General features: G+C 39.7%; 1 protein-coding gene and 1 long non-coding RNA gene across 12 annotated transcripts; one reads left to right on the plus strand and one right to left on the minus strand.

Moving 5' to 3' along the window:
• Positions 1-447: 447 nt before the first annotated feature.
• On the minus strand, positions 448-1,551 carry LOC144710347 (uncharacterized). Its single transcript, XM_078584093.1, has 2 exons — positions 1,176-1,551; positions 448-766 (listed from the first exon to the last, which is right to left on the minus strand). Exons 1-2 carry the CDS (start codon positions 1,275-1,277, stop codon positions 539-541), a joined length of 330 nt encoding a protein of 109 aa, XP_078440219.1. The 5' UTR covers positions 1,278-1,551; the 3' UTR covers positions 448-538.
• A 5,841-nt stretch (positions 1,552-7,392) lies between these two features.
• On the plus strand, positions 7,393-13,144 carry LOC144710576 (uncharacterized). 11 transcript variants are annotated; one of them, XR_013583334.1, is made up of 9 exons: positions 7,393-7,607; positions 7,792-7,967; positions 8,074-8,208; positions 9,571-11,653; positions 11,732-11,801; positions 11,885-11,951; positions 11,997-12,080; positions 12,301-12,409; positions 12,881-13,144. It is a non-coding gene; the product is annotated as an uncharacterized LOC144710576 (long non-coding RNA). The 11 variants fall into 11 exon arrangements; XR_013583338.1 differs by having other exon boundaries at positions 12,022-12,080; positions 12,288-12,409; XR_013583336.1 differs by having other exon boundaries at positions 11,885-11,946; positions 12,022-12,080; positions 12,288-12,409.
• The last annotated feature ends 683 nt before the right edge of the window (positions 13,145-13,827 follow it).

Here is a 13,827-nt window from a genome sequence, read left to right on the forward strand (position 1 = left end):
AGTAAGATTTCGTTACTGTTTCGTTTTCGACTTCAGACTTCGAGGTTAAAAAAAATAGAACCCAAAGAAGGAAAGGAAGAATCCGAGAAGAAAAAGAAGAGAAAGAAGCCCAAGAAAATAGAACTTAGGGGGAAGAAATACACTTGGAAGTAACCAGGAAGAAAAAAAAGAACCCACGTAGAGGGAAAAGGAGAGAAGAAGAAGAACCCTGGTAGAACAGAAGAGGAGGAAACCAGGAAGAAGATTGAACACATGTAGAAGAACCCAATAAGACAAAAAAAAAGAACACATGAAGAACCCAGAGAGAGGAAGAAGAAGAAAAACCCAAGGAAAAAAAAGAACTCTGGAGAAAAAGAAGAAGAAAAACACAGGAGAAGAAGAAGACCCAAGGGAGAGAGAGAGAGAGAGAGAGAGAGAGAGAGAGAGAGAGAGATGATGGTTATGCGATGACACAGGAAACGCATAAATCTAAGTTCCGAGAAGGAAAAAAACATCTTCTACGGGAGATCATGGGGAAAGGAAACAGTAAAGGGCTTGGCTAGGGGTTCTTAGAAGCAGGGTATTTGATTGCGTTCTTCACGATCTTCCTGGTGGCGGCCTCTCCCAGATCGATCCCGCAAATATCCGCCAGTCTGATGAGGTACAGCAGCACGTCGGAGAGCTCCTCTCCGAGATGCTCCTTCTCCGATTCCTCCCAGTTGGGCAGCCCTCTTCCCACCTCCCCTTTCCACTGAAATATCTCCGATAACTCCCCCACCTCTCCCACCTGCAAATCGCCACAACAACACCGAGGTAAAGAAGACGACGAAGTAAAATAACGAGACGAAGCAGACCAATGATAATGATCGTGATTATAATGATGAAGCAGGAGAGATCAAAGTCATGGATGAAAACCCAAGTACGAGTAGCAGAAAGAAGAGAGTTTGCGGAAACGAGAAGGTTTCAGAGGCTACGGTTGAAAACCCATGAAGCAAGAGCAGAAAAAACAAGTGGGCAATGCCAAGCTTGCGGAATGGCGCAAGGAGGAGGCGAAAAGAAGAGAGTTTGCAGGAAAAAGATAACATGGAGAAAAGAAGGCTTCTGAAGATTGAGAAGAATAAACGAGTGGGTTAAGCCAAGCTCCAGGAATGGCCCCCGGAAGGAGGAGAAAGAAGAGAGTTTGTAGAACGAGGTACCATGGCGAGAAGAAGGTTTCTGGGGCTGTGGTACTTCTCCCAGTCTCTTGCCTTGGCGAACTCCTCGAGCTTCCTGGAGAGCTCCCTCAAGCTCACGTCCATCTCAAATTCTCAGTCTCGATCTCGCTTCGTTCGCTACAACTGCACAGGAAATAAGGATGTGGGTGGCAGCTTTAAAGGGACAGCCCGAAACGCTCAACCCAATTTAAGTCCGTATCCTGAGAATTTAAGGCCGGCGTGGCCTCAAACGTCGCGACGTTAGGGTTTTCAATGCAGGAGATTCTTCCCCTTCCCATGGCGAATTCCAGTAGAAGAAAGATTCCGCCATGGCGTCCACGTGGCTTCTGCCTCTTCTTCTTTTCCGGCGCCTCCCCCTGGAACCTTTCACGCGTTTCCTTGACCCGCCCATGCACTGTCATTATCGTTTTCGTCTCGTTTCTAATCGCGCCAGATAACCCAATCAACCTCTTAATTTTCTCCCTTTCTGCCGTTATCGTTTTCATTTCTTCCCTAGTCACTCCAGATAACCCATTATCCTCTTAATTTTCTCCCTTTCTGCCGTTATCGTTTTCATTTCTTCCCTAATCACGCCAGATAATCCATTAACCTCTTAACTTTCTCCCTTTCAACCGTAATCGTTTTCATTTCTTCCCTTATCACGCCATGTAACCCATTATCCTCTTGATTTTCTCCCTTCCTTTCGTTCTCGTTTTCATTTCTTCCCTAATCACGCCAGGTAACCCATTATCCTCTTAATTTCTTCCCTTTCTTTCGTTCTCGTTTTCATTTCTTCCCTAATCACGCCAGATAACCCATTATCCTCTTAATTTTCTCCCCTTTTCTCGCCAGATAATTTTTTAACCTCATAATTTTCTCCGTTTCTTTCGTTACGTTCTCAATTCTTCTTTAATCACGCCATATAATCCATTAAACCTCATAAGTTTCTCCGTTTCTAACGTTATCGTCTTCATTTCTTCCTTAATCGTGCTTGTTAATCTACAAACCTCGTAATTATCGTTTAACCCTCTTGTCTAATCACGCCTGATAATCCATGAACCTCGTAAGTTTTCCTTTCTGACATTATCGTCTTCCTCTCTTTTCTAATCACGCCAGATAATCTATAAAGCTCGTAATTTTCTCTTTTACCGTACCCTCCTCTCCTTCCAAAGTATCATTATCGTTTGATAATCAATAATAGTCGCTATCTTCTCCTTCCGTATCTTCTTCTTCTTCTGTAGCGTCTAATCCTCTTCCTCGTCGATGTTCGTCAAATGGCACGCGGAAAATAACTTTCTCGCTGTGTATTTCCATCTCATGATCTATCTCTCTCTCTAACCCACGTCTCTCCCTATCTCTCTGTCGCTCACTTTGAGAGGGCTCTCTAGCTTGCTGTCTTTCACCATCTATTCTTCTTGTCGCTTCTCTCCCGCCCTATCTTCACCGCTCTATCTATGTCTAGGACTTTTTACGTCAGTCTATCCCTTCTTGCTTCTCCCAATCTTCTCGCTTTCCTATCCTTATCTTCATTCTTCTATCTCTCTCTCCAAGACTATCTAAGTTTATCTGCTAACAAATCTCTTTCTATCTGCTCTGATAGGACATCCACCACATTGATCTTCTTGTCAGGGCTCTCCTTCTTCTCTGTATCTCCCTAGTCTTCTTTCTTATCTCTCTCTAGACCTACGTTTATCAGTCTCTCAATCCCGTTGTTCTCGTTATTTCTCTCTCTAAGAAGTGTATGTCTCTCTCTATCTCTTTTTATGTATCTCTCTTCTACGATCAGAATCATGCGTCGTTATCAGTTCCAGCAAGAAAAAGCAGCGTCTCCTGCTTCTCTGGATTTTGACAGAGGGAACAGAAACACCGTACACGCACCTCTTTATTCTTTGACCTCTACTGTCCACCAAATCCATATATTTTGAGTTTATAACCACACCTGTTGGTCAATATTTTGAGGTTACAACTAAATGATGGAAAATTTTCGAGCAACCCAAGGGGGAAAAACCATATGCGTAAAAAAATAGGCACTATTTCGGGTGCTTAATATAACAATCAATTTTTTATGCGATGTTAAAACTAGTTATAAAGATGTGGGAATGTTTTATTTTGGCTTCCTGCAATTTTAGACCTGCAAATCCTGCCTTAGTTTGACGAGATCATAACATTTCATTATGAATTGTATGCATATATTAATTAAATATCAAACAAATAATTTAATCATGGGGATTTTAATATTATTGGCAAGAAACATGGAGGTGGATACAGTGGCCTGACGGTCGTCCTCGGAGACCAATCCAATGTGCATTGGACGCCACCCAAGAGGATTTTATATGTTTAAACGTTTAGAGTTCAGTAGAATCTGCATACATGGAGCAAGTATAAATATACTAATATATGTACTGACCCCAATTACCCACATCCACTATAGAAAGAAAATGCATACAACAGCCACATCCTGGTGGATCAGTGAGTATGCATCAAATGCCAACAAATGGTCCTCATCCTCTGTGGGGCTTATTTACTTATCTTACACTAAATCCTAAAAATTTGATACCAAACAATCAAATGATACTATATGGGCCAAGTTTGGCCAGCCAATTAGACCCGGTCCTTCTCTCTCTCGAGAGGAGGTTACCCTACATGGTTGGCCCAGTAAGCCCACTTCCAATGGGTACATGGGTGGATCAGGGTTGGTTACATTACCCAATCCACTTGACCAAGTAATTTTGATACTATGTAATGTGTGTTTATCAAATTTTATATACAACACCCATTGGAATAAAAAATGGGTACTTTCTTGTACAATGGAGGGAGGGTGGGTTGAATGGAGAGAGGGAGACAGAGACAAAGAGATAAATATGGAAAAAAATGAAGGGTGAAGATGGATAGTTAAAGAGTGAGAGAAAAAGGGTAGAGGGAGGGATGAAAGCATGAGCGAGGGAGGAAGAAATGTGTATAGAGAGCTATATAAATAAGTAGGGAGAAGATAGTGAGTTAGATTCTCTTAAACAAGTAGGGAGAAGGCTCGTTATGAGATTGTGATGGCATGTGTGACAAGTGAAATAAATGTTAGGAGATAATGGATAAGGATAATAATGTATAATGATGAGTGTTGATGATGGATGAAAGTGGTGGATATTGATGATAGTTGAACTAAATGTGTTAAAGAAGAATCAATGTAACGCAGGATGCAAACCTTAGATCCATATATTCCACCGGGATCAAGGCTTCTTCCTGATGCAGATAATCCTCTCCACCTCTTGATTTACACTCTCCAAGCACTAGAGACACCAAGAAACCCTTGATGGACCTTCAAAACTTCACTTTCTTTCAATCTGCCTCTCTAGGAGGAAGCAAAATTAACGATGTTTTTTTCCAAATATGAATAGACAGAGGACATGAAAATGAAGCTACCCTTAAAATTTCAGCTCAATCCAAGTTCAAGATCATTGGATGTCAAGCCTGGAAGTTGGAAAATTCCTTATCGTTGATTTAATCAAAAGATTTCTCTCTCGTCATATTTTCCAGCGCCGTCATGTCGTTCGATTAAAGTTTTATCTTGTCCTGGCATTTAATGTAATGATTGGTCAGATTCTTCCTCGAAGGCTCTCGTCGTACCTTGCGTCAACATAGGGAAAAAGAAAAAATAGAAGAATAACATAACAATACTAAATATCTAGGTTGCAGCTGATGTTTTGGCACGTCCGCGCGCACTTTGTCAACACATTCCACTTTTAATTTTTCAGTAAAGGATTGATACAAGTGTGCCACGTGTACACATGGCACCATGTGTCATGTGACACGTCAGCACATCCATCATTGTTGATTGGTCAGCACAAATAAAAAATTCAAAACTTTAAAAGTTGAGTCTTGAGCCCCACGTTAGAACAAGTAAAAAGAAAGCAATTAACATAAATGCTATTGTGGCGTCATTTGCCTAAATCGTTATGGCATTGTGATTAGTGATGCCATAATAGTTTAGCCGAATGATTGGCTAGCACCGGTCATTAACAGGGTTTAATGATTGGTTGTCGCCTATCATTATCCTTCGTCATGGTTGGTCGTCGTTCAACAAATCAAACAGCGACACGTGGCATATGAAAGGGTTAAAAATGTTCTAAAATTCATATTTAATTAAATAAATTTCAACTAGAAAAATCATATCGTACAAACTTAATGTTAAAAAATTCCAGAAAAAATATATATTTGGAGTCATTAAATTATATTCTTTCAGAAGTTGATGTCCAAAATTCTAAAAAATACGGAAAAATGCGTAAATTTCAGAGTATTATTCTACAAATAAATTAAATACTTTAAGCTCGATGACGAACGTATACGACCAATTTAATGTAAATAAACATGTAAATATGGTCATGTTTATTTGTTATCAGACCCCCAACTTGAATCATTGATAGTCCCTTAGCAATGGCATTTAGAATCTCTTGGTTACACACTCACCTTGTGATCATGATATCAACTTCACATATAAGTATGATTTTACCCATATAATGCTAGAATGCACATGAAAGAGTCCCTTGTGATTTTGGAAAGATATGGTGGTTATGAAGAGTGAATCCTACTCGTTGGGTATGATACTATAATCTAAGTGATGCTTTCCCTTCTTTCTTCTTATCACTACTCACAGGTGGTGACTTTCCACTAGCTTTCCTCCCTTGGGAAATTAAAAGATGGTCATTCTTCTCTTCTCATACAAACACATAATATCAATTGTGTATCAAGAAATCAAGCGTGGTGAAGCTCCTATCTAACTATATGTACAGAGATAATAGAATGATGGATGGCTCAAAAGAATGGATGATGAGCATGCAAAATACAAATGATGGGTTTAGGATACTTAGATCACTTACTCCCGTGTTAGACGAAAAAAGCGGATGACACCTCAAGGGGATGAGAAAAGTAATGAAGGAATGCAGCGCCTAAACATGGATGATAAATTGATCAACAAGTCATAAAGAGAAACATTAAATGCTTCCAAAATCAACAAGAAACCCCTTAAAATATTTTTAGTCCAAATTCAACAATAAACCAATCAATGCATGTAATTTAATTTTGCACCAGAGAAATAATGATATAAAAAATATGAATGCCAAAATATATTTTAAAATGTGTCTTATTTCATGCCTACTTATCACCCTCAACCTTGTAAAAGCGAGCTGGAATTGAAAAATTCCATCAAGGGGGAGTGATGCATAGAGAGATATATGTGGATGGATTCATAGATAGACTAAGGAAGGGAGGGAGGATGCACGACGGAGGGAGATATCTATGGTATGTCTGTGTGCGTGAAAGGGAGAGAGTAATAGAAAGAGATAAAGATGAAAGTGTGTCGAGATAGAAAGTAATGTAAATAATATAATAATTATAATTTAAATATGAAAATAATTTACAAACTGTGAAAATTTTAATAAATTATTCATTGTTTAGATCCAAAGTTAGTGCTAGCTTTATAGAAATTGTGTTAGAAATTTCATAGAAAATTGCAGTGTTCTGAGTTGAATCTTGGAATTCTAGAACTCAATAATTGTATAATAAGCATGCATATAAATATATAACCAAGAATCTATGAAATTTAAAATGTATAACTTGCTGTATTTTGAGTTTACTAGGCATGTATAATATAATGATTAACATAAAAAAAAACAAGGCATTTATCAATACTTTCATATTAAATAAAAATGAAGCGAAAGAAATCAAGTAATATAACTAAATTGGAGCTAGATTGCCTTTAGGCTAATATTGACACTCCACAGTAAAAATCAACATACGAGTTTGTATAAAATTTCATAGAATTATGAAATATTCGGACTTACAATTTGAGAATAATGAAGCAGTGATTAATAACTATAGATTAAATATTCATTCATACAAAATAACTTAAGTATTATTGATTTAAATAATTTTAGTTGTATTTCTATATAATGGGTGACTGATGCAATAAAACGTATGATAAATGTGGAGTGTCAATACTTTAGAAGGCTGTTAGGTTAAGTCAGGAATTCAGGAAATACTTTAGGAGGTTACAGTTTTGAAAGGATATTCCACTCAATTTTTATTTTAAAAATTTAAAAAATTATTATCAGGAAATAAATAAAATCAAACAATAGCAATCTCTATATATATAAAGGAAATTCGTGTACCCTTCTGGCCTCTGATTGGCTGAGAAGAGTTGGAGAGAGAAGAGAGAAAGAGAGGGAGAGAGAAGAGAGAGAAAACAGCAATTCACTTTGGGTTTTCCATTCGCTTCTCCCGCTCCCCAAATCTCCAAATCTCCTCTTCTCCCGCTCCCAGCCTCTTCTACTCGGATCAAGCTTCTCCTCATAACGAAAAACAGCATTTCTCGATCGACCTCCCATCTCTCGCATGACAGAGACCATCAGCCTCTTCTCCTCGGTCTTCTTCAAATCTCGAACGGTATTCCCTTTGGGTTTTTCATTCATTCGCTTTGGGTTTTCTGGGTCTCTTTGGGTTTTCTCGATGTTTTTCGTTCTGGTTCTCTTTGGGTTTTCGATCGCTTCCTAAACGCAATTCTAATCCAATTTTCCGGGTTTTTTTTTTTGATTTGATTTCTGACCTGGATCGCGGCGCGGTAGAACAGCCCCTCCCCGACCAAGCTCGCGGATACGATCAGCAGAAACTGTGGAAGAAGATCACCTGCCATGGGGACATGCCGTAGAAGAAGCTCCGGATTTCTTCGTCCTCCACGTCCCTGATCGCCCGAGCGTAGGGCGACTGCTTCACAACTTCGTCCCTGATCGCCTGAACGGTTTTCTGGTAATCTGAACGGTTTTCTGCTTCAACTTAACTGTAAGGATCTACATCAGCTTTGTGGAATATCGAAAGCATTGAGCGTTTACATCTCCACATCTCTCGCTCCCAGCCGCGTTCTCCTGCCCCGTTCTCCCGCTGCGTTCTCAAATCACGAACGGTATTGGCCAAATTCAAAGCATGTCATTGAACGTGAAAGGGTATTGGCCAGAATCATAGCTTCGAGAATGAACGTGAATGTGAAAGGGTATTGTCTCGCTTATCATCAGTTTCTTCCTATATGTTTCTTTGTCTGTCATCAGTCGCTTATCATCAGTCTCTTTGTTTGTCAAGCCTGGCCGATTTCACTGTTCCGAGCTAAATGTTTCTGTTTTATGCCGGTTAAATCGCTAGAAAGATGACCCTTTGTTACGAATTTGAGAACGAGTTTCAGTAAAAAATTGATGATCTTGATCTTAGATAGATCAAGTTTAACGATCTTAGGCTTTGTTCCTCGCCCTCGATTTGCTGCGGACGTCGATTCCTGATCCACCAATCCTGTCAAGGAAATATTTCAGTCGCTAGAAACCAACAAGAATGTCTGAATTGGCAAATCCGATTAAATCTGCGATGATTGAGAAGAGATTTTGAATCCAACGCTCCTTAAGATGAGCTAAAGAAGAGTAAGAATATTCGAAATGCACGCTCTTCATTTCTTCTTCCGCGATGGAATAGAGATCGAAATGACCTAGAAATCAGCGGGAACGTTCGTTTAGAGCAAGAAACGATTCAAATCCTCACAGATCACTGAAATGAGCAAGAAAACAGCGAGAAATTTCGAATTTTGTTCGAAATTTTGAATAATTTCGAATTTAAATTTTTTTAAAATTGTGAGCATTTCAATCGGTAGAAAGATGACCCTTTGTTCGGAATTTGATGCCAGACAAATTATGATTTTTGGGTATTCAAGGCGACGTTATTTTCTTTTTTCCTGAGTGTATAATTCATGTTTTCCCATTTCGACGATCCTCTTGTCGATTTTACAACAACGAGTGAAAAATTTCCATTTCACGCCGGTTAAATCGTTAGAAAAAGGACCCTTTCTGCGGATTTGGAGGCCAGTCGAATCCAGGTTTCTGCGTATTCAGTGCAACGTTACTTTGTTTTTTTGTGAGAGTAAGATTCATGTTTCTCTATTTTGACGATCCACCTGGTCAATTTTTCTGTTAGGATTGAAAATTTTTTGTTTCATTTCGTTTCATGCCGTTTCATGCCGATCAAATCTTTAAGAATTTTATCTGCCCGGGATCAAGTTGAGCTGATTTTTGGCCTGAGAAGAGTCATAATCAAGCGTGCAAGCAAGTTACTTTTTTTTTGGGCCTTATTATTTTGGATTTATCTGCATTCATCGTGCAAGCAAGTTCCTTTCCCTCTCGCCTGACCTCTACCTCCCTCTCTCTGCTATCTCTTACTCTCTCGCATGATCTCCCTCTCGCATGAACTACTTTTGCTTTGGAGTCGTAAAGCATTTGATTATAAATTATTGATTTTTTGAATCTTTCTTCCGCTGGAAATGGATGACCAGCAGATGTTGATATTTGGATGTGTTCTTCGTTCAAATTGATTATAGGTGAATTGGAGTGACATCCGTCAATGCCTGCCAAGCGATCCTGAACTTATTCCGGATAAAGATGGAGGCCCGCTTTTTGTGTTTCCCCAGCAACGCCGCCACCCTGCTGCCGCATTGCAATATTCCGGATCTCAATTCTTTCAATTCATCTTTCTGGTCGGCAAATGATTTGAATAAATTGTGTCGTAAGTTTAAAGATTTCCATATCAACTGACCCTTTTGATACGATGTATGCGTTAAATTCAAAAGAGGTACCACGCTGACTCCTGTGTAGAATCCTCTGTATTTCCACACAAGCAAGCCATGCTATTACTACCGGTATTTCGGCTTACATATTATCCTCTTCTATCGACTACCTTCTCTCGATGAAGACAACTATTTAAAGGGCCTGGTAAGTTTTCATACACACACTTCTGACAATCCTGTTTAAACCTCTGAATTCAATTCGTTCAGTTCATCAGTTTGGGTGGCCAATGTTTTCACTAATTGTGTCACAAGTTTAATGACTTTTGATATTTGTTTACTCCTTTCATTCGATTTATGCGTTAAATTCCACCGTATTTTCACACAAGCAAGGCATGCTATTACTGCCGTTAATTCAGATAAAATAATATCTTCTTCACAGAGAGAGAGAGAGAGAACAAGAGAGATAGAGGCAAAATAGAGAGTAGAGACAGAGAGAGAGAGAGAAAGAGAGAGAGGATGCAAGAGATGGCAAGTGAGAGAGAGGGCAAGGTAGAGACAGCGAGAGAGAGAAAGAGAGGGGGAAGAGAGGAAAAGAATGAGAGAGGAAAAGAGAGATAGAGAGCAGTATAGAGACAGCGAAAGAGAGAGAACGAGAGATAGGAAGCCCGCAAGAGAGAGCATTATAGAGACGGCGAAAGAGGAAGAATCAGAGAGAAAGAGAGATAGAGAGCGAGCAGGAGAGAAATAATTTCGCACATTCCCATTAGTCGTCTATTTTCTTTAAGAAATTTGGAAAAATATAGGTACATTTCACTGGGAATTACAGTTTAATATAGGTACATTAGCGATGTGATGAAGACTACCGACCCATATTTGGAAAATGTTCCTTTTGGCGTCAAAGTTGTTGTGATGGGAGGTGACTTCAGACAAATGCTTCTAGTAATACAGAAAGGCTCGCGCGCAATGATAATCAATTCAGCCCTTAACCGAAGTGAGATATGGCGCCATTGCTCTGTTTTCCGTCTCAAAACAAATGTCCGCGTTTCACCAGACCAACGAGCATGGAGCGAGTTCTTACTTGCCGTTGGAGAAGGATGAGCTTGCCCAGATGTCTATCTTCCAAATGAGATACGCCGAGTCTCCTCTCTATCATATCTCATTTCCCAAGTATATGGTACCTTCGATGATGACGAATCTCAGTTGTTGACGAAAACGATCTTAACCCCGCTGAACGATGATGTGGTTGAGGTCAACAACATGGTGCTCGACGTCTTCCCAGGTGAGTCAATGGAGTACTTAAGCTTTGATGCAATCCCCCCTGGCGAAGTCAACAACGAATCCCTATACCCGACAGAGTTTTTGAACACAATTGATGATGCAACAATGCCGCTGCACAAACTTCGCCTTAAGATCGGTTGCATCGTAATCCTTATCCGAAACTTGAACACATTACAACGCCTTTGCAACGGGACTAGGCTAAGAGTTGTTAGCTTCTTTCCAACAATGGTGCAAGTCAGTGTTGTCAGTCAAGGTAATTTCTATGGTCAAGTCCACCTCCTACCACGGATTGCGCTCTACCCGTCTCAATCAAGGCTTCCCTTTCGATTCAAGCGCCTTCAATTCCCGATTCGGCTTGCCTTCGCAATGACGATTAATAAATCCCAAGGCCAGACTCTTGACACAGTGGGGATATATCTACCAAACCCACTATTCACTCATGGCCAACTCTATGTCGCCCTCTCAAGAACAAGAATCGGTCCAGCAGGAATCGTGTACTGCGATGGTGGCAGAAACCGCTCGCACGTGACTAATGTTGTTTACACGGAAATTTTCCAATAGTGGATGTTGCGTAAACAATCGGGGAGATGAGCATCTCCATACTCCATTACACTCTCAGGTACACTCTCAAACTTGCCCTCCACCACTTATTCCCCATGATATCCCAAACTCAACACAACATAAATGCATCCTTCAGGTGAAACGGGGACTACGCCATGATTCGCACCTCCCTCACCTGCAACCAAAGAAACAAGCAGACACAAGAGGTGATAAATAATACACAAATTACTCACGCTAAGAGACATAATATTTTCCTACTTCTCACCGTGATATATTTTTCTTATGATAGCAATCGGATAATTATCGAGAAGGACATCAGTACGGAATATCGTTGGCGACGGCAATGGCCAGGTAAGGTGAGCCCATTCATCTAATGTCGCCTAACTTTTATTCTCTCTCAGTGTCCACAACTTTCCCTATGGACAGCACGGGCAATAAGCCACAACAACGAAGAAGAAATACGCGTATTATCCATTACACACGATGTAAGGCCTGCTCAGACGTGCCATGCCTTCTACAATCTTGGGATTTTCTTACATATTTTCTTACATACGAATGCGAATTTCAGTCCAGGGCATCCGTCTAATTATTGGAAAATCTAGATCACATTGTGAATTTTATATCCACTCATTGTTGGAAATTTTAGATCTGATTTTTTGCTCCCCACGACTTAATCTTCTATTTAATTTCAGATGTCAATTTCAGATTTGAATTATAGGTGTGAAATGTACCAAATTTTGCTGCCGCTGTGATATTTATCTCCCTTCTCTTCATACTCCATGCGAGCATTGCGAGCCGGCACCACTAGGAGGAGGTTGAATCTTATTCTTTTCCTCTTATAATTATCCACATTCTTGGGATTATCCACATTCTTGGGATTTATGTCTTCTTTTGACTGTTCAATTGTCTCCCGGTAGACCGCTCTTATCTTCGATCCCAATGTTTTGATTAAAAAGTGTACGATCGAAATCAAACGGTCTTAATCTCACTCTTTCGTTACCCATTGCTTCAAATACACATTTATCTAACTCAATGTCATCTTGCACTTTCTCTTTTCCCTCTCGGAAATCATGAGTTCTCCCAATTCAGTCTACTCAGTTGGGTCATCTCACTTTTCGCTGTCGAAAACAGGGCAAAATTTACAATTTATAATCGAGCCAAAATCAAGTCAAAATTTTCCGTGATATTTGGTTCCTTCTTTCAATCATGTCTTCCTCTCAAAGCCAACTCAACAATTTCCATCCAACTCAATCCACATAATTATTTGTTATTTCCTTCCTTTCAGGTGGAAGGTCAGGCTGAGGGAGTTCTCTTTCATCATTTAAATGCGACAGCTTTCCCTTACACTCTACTGGGGCCTACAATACATTGCTTAGCACAGCATGCCAAGACCATTACTCAGCAGCATCTACTGGACTACATATCACCTCAGCAGCACAAAATGTTTTTCCTAAATCAATTTCCCATCTTCAGTTCATCTCCGCAACGAGCCCTGTCAAACATCAAGACTTTCAGTTCAGGATGATAACGGCCCTGCTTTTCACCTTTCTCTCTCTACGTCACGCGAGCATTGCGAGCGGGCCCCACTAGTACTATGAAAACCCTTAGAGGCATTTGTATTCTCTTTGTTAGTTATGCTTGATTAGACAAAGACTTCTTTATATTGTCTCTGCATACTTAGTATCAATTACTAGTACCATGAACCAGAAATTAAGGGTAAAAAACATTGATATATCTCAACATTTATTGCATAATTTTTTGCATACGCGCAAGACAATCCCAAGGGTTCATTGGTATTTCCCCATGATTTAATGCTCTTCCTTCAGCCCCCCGGTACTTTACGATTATTTTAAGGGATCATGCGGTCAATCGATTAGCTAATAGCCCAACCAAGTATCTACATGGCCCTCGGTCAACCAAATCACTCAAAGTGGGAAGTTTCAAGTGAAACAATTTTAACAAAGGGTAAAATAGGATGACTAGATCATAAACCAGAATTGGGTTAAATAAGTCATTTAAGGTTCTGACTTATGCAACAATATTTATGAAATTTTCTGTAAGGGTCGAATACACTAGGAAGAGGTATTGATAGAGTAAATGGCCATTCAAATACATTTTAAATTAATTTGTAGGTGATTTTATATTTTTTCTTGATTTATAAATATATTCTAAAGAGCAGATCAACAAAACGAAGGAAAACCAGTCAAAACTACTTTAAAAATATGAAATAGA

This window comes from Wolffia australiana, chromosome 12 (genome assembly GCF_029677425.1).
Source record: "Wolffia australiana isolate 7733 chromosome 12, ASM2967742v1".
Taxonomy (NCBI): Eukaryota; Viridiplantae; Streptophyta; class Magnoliopsida; order Alismatales; family Araceae; genus Wolffia; species Wolffia australiana.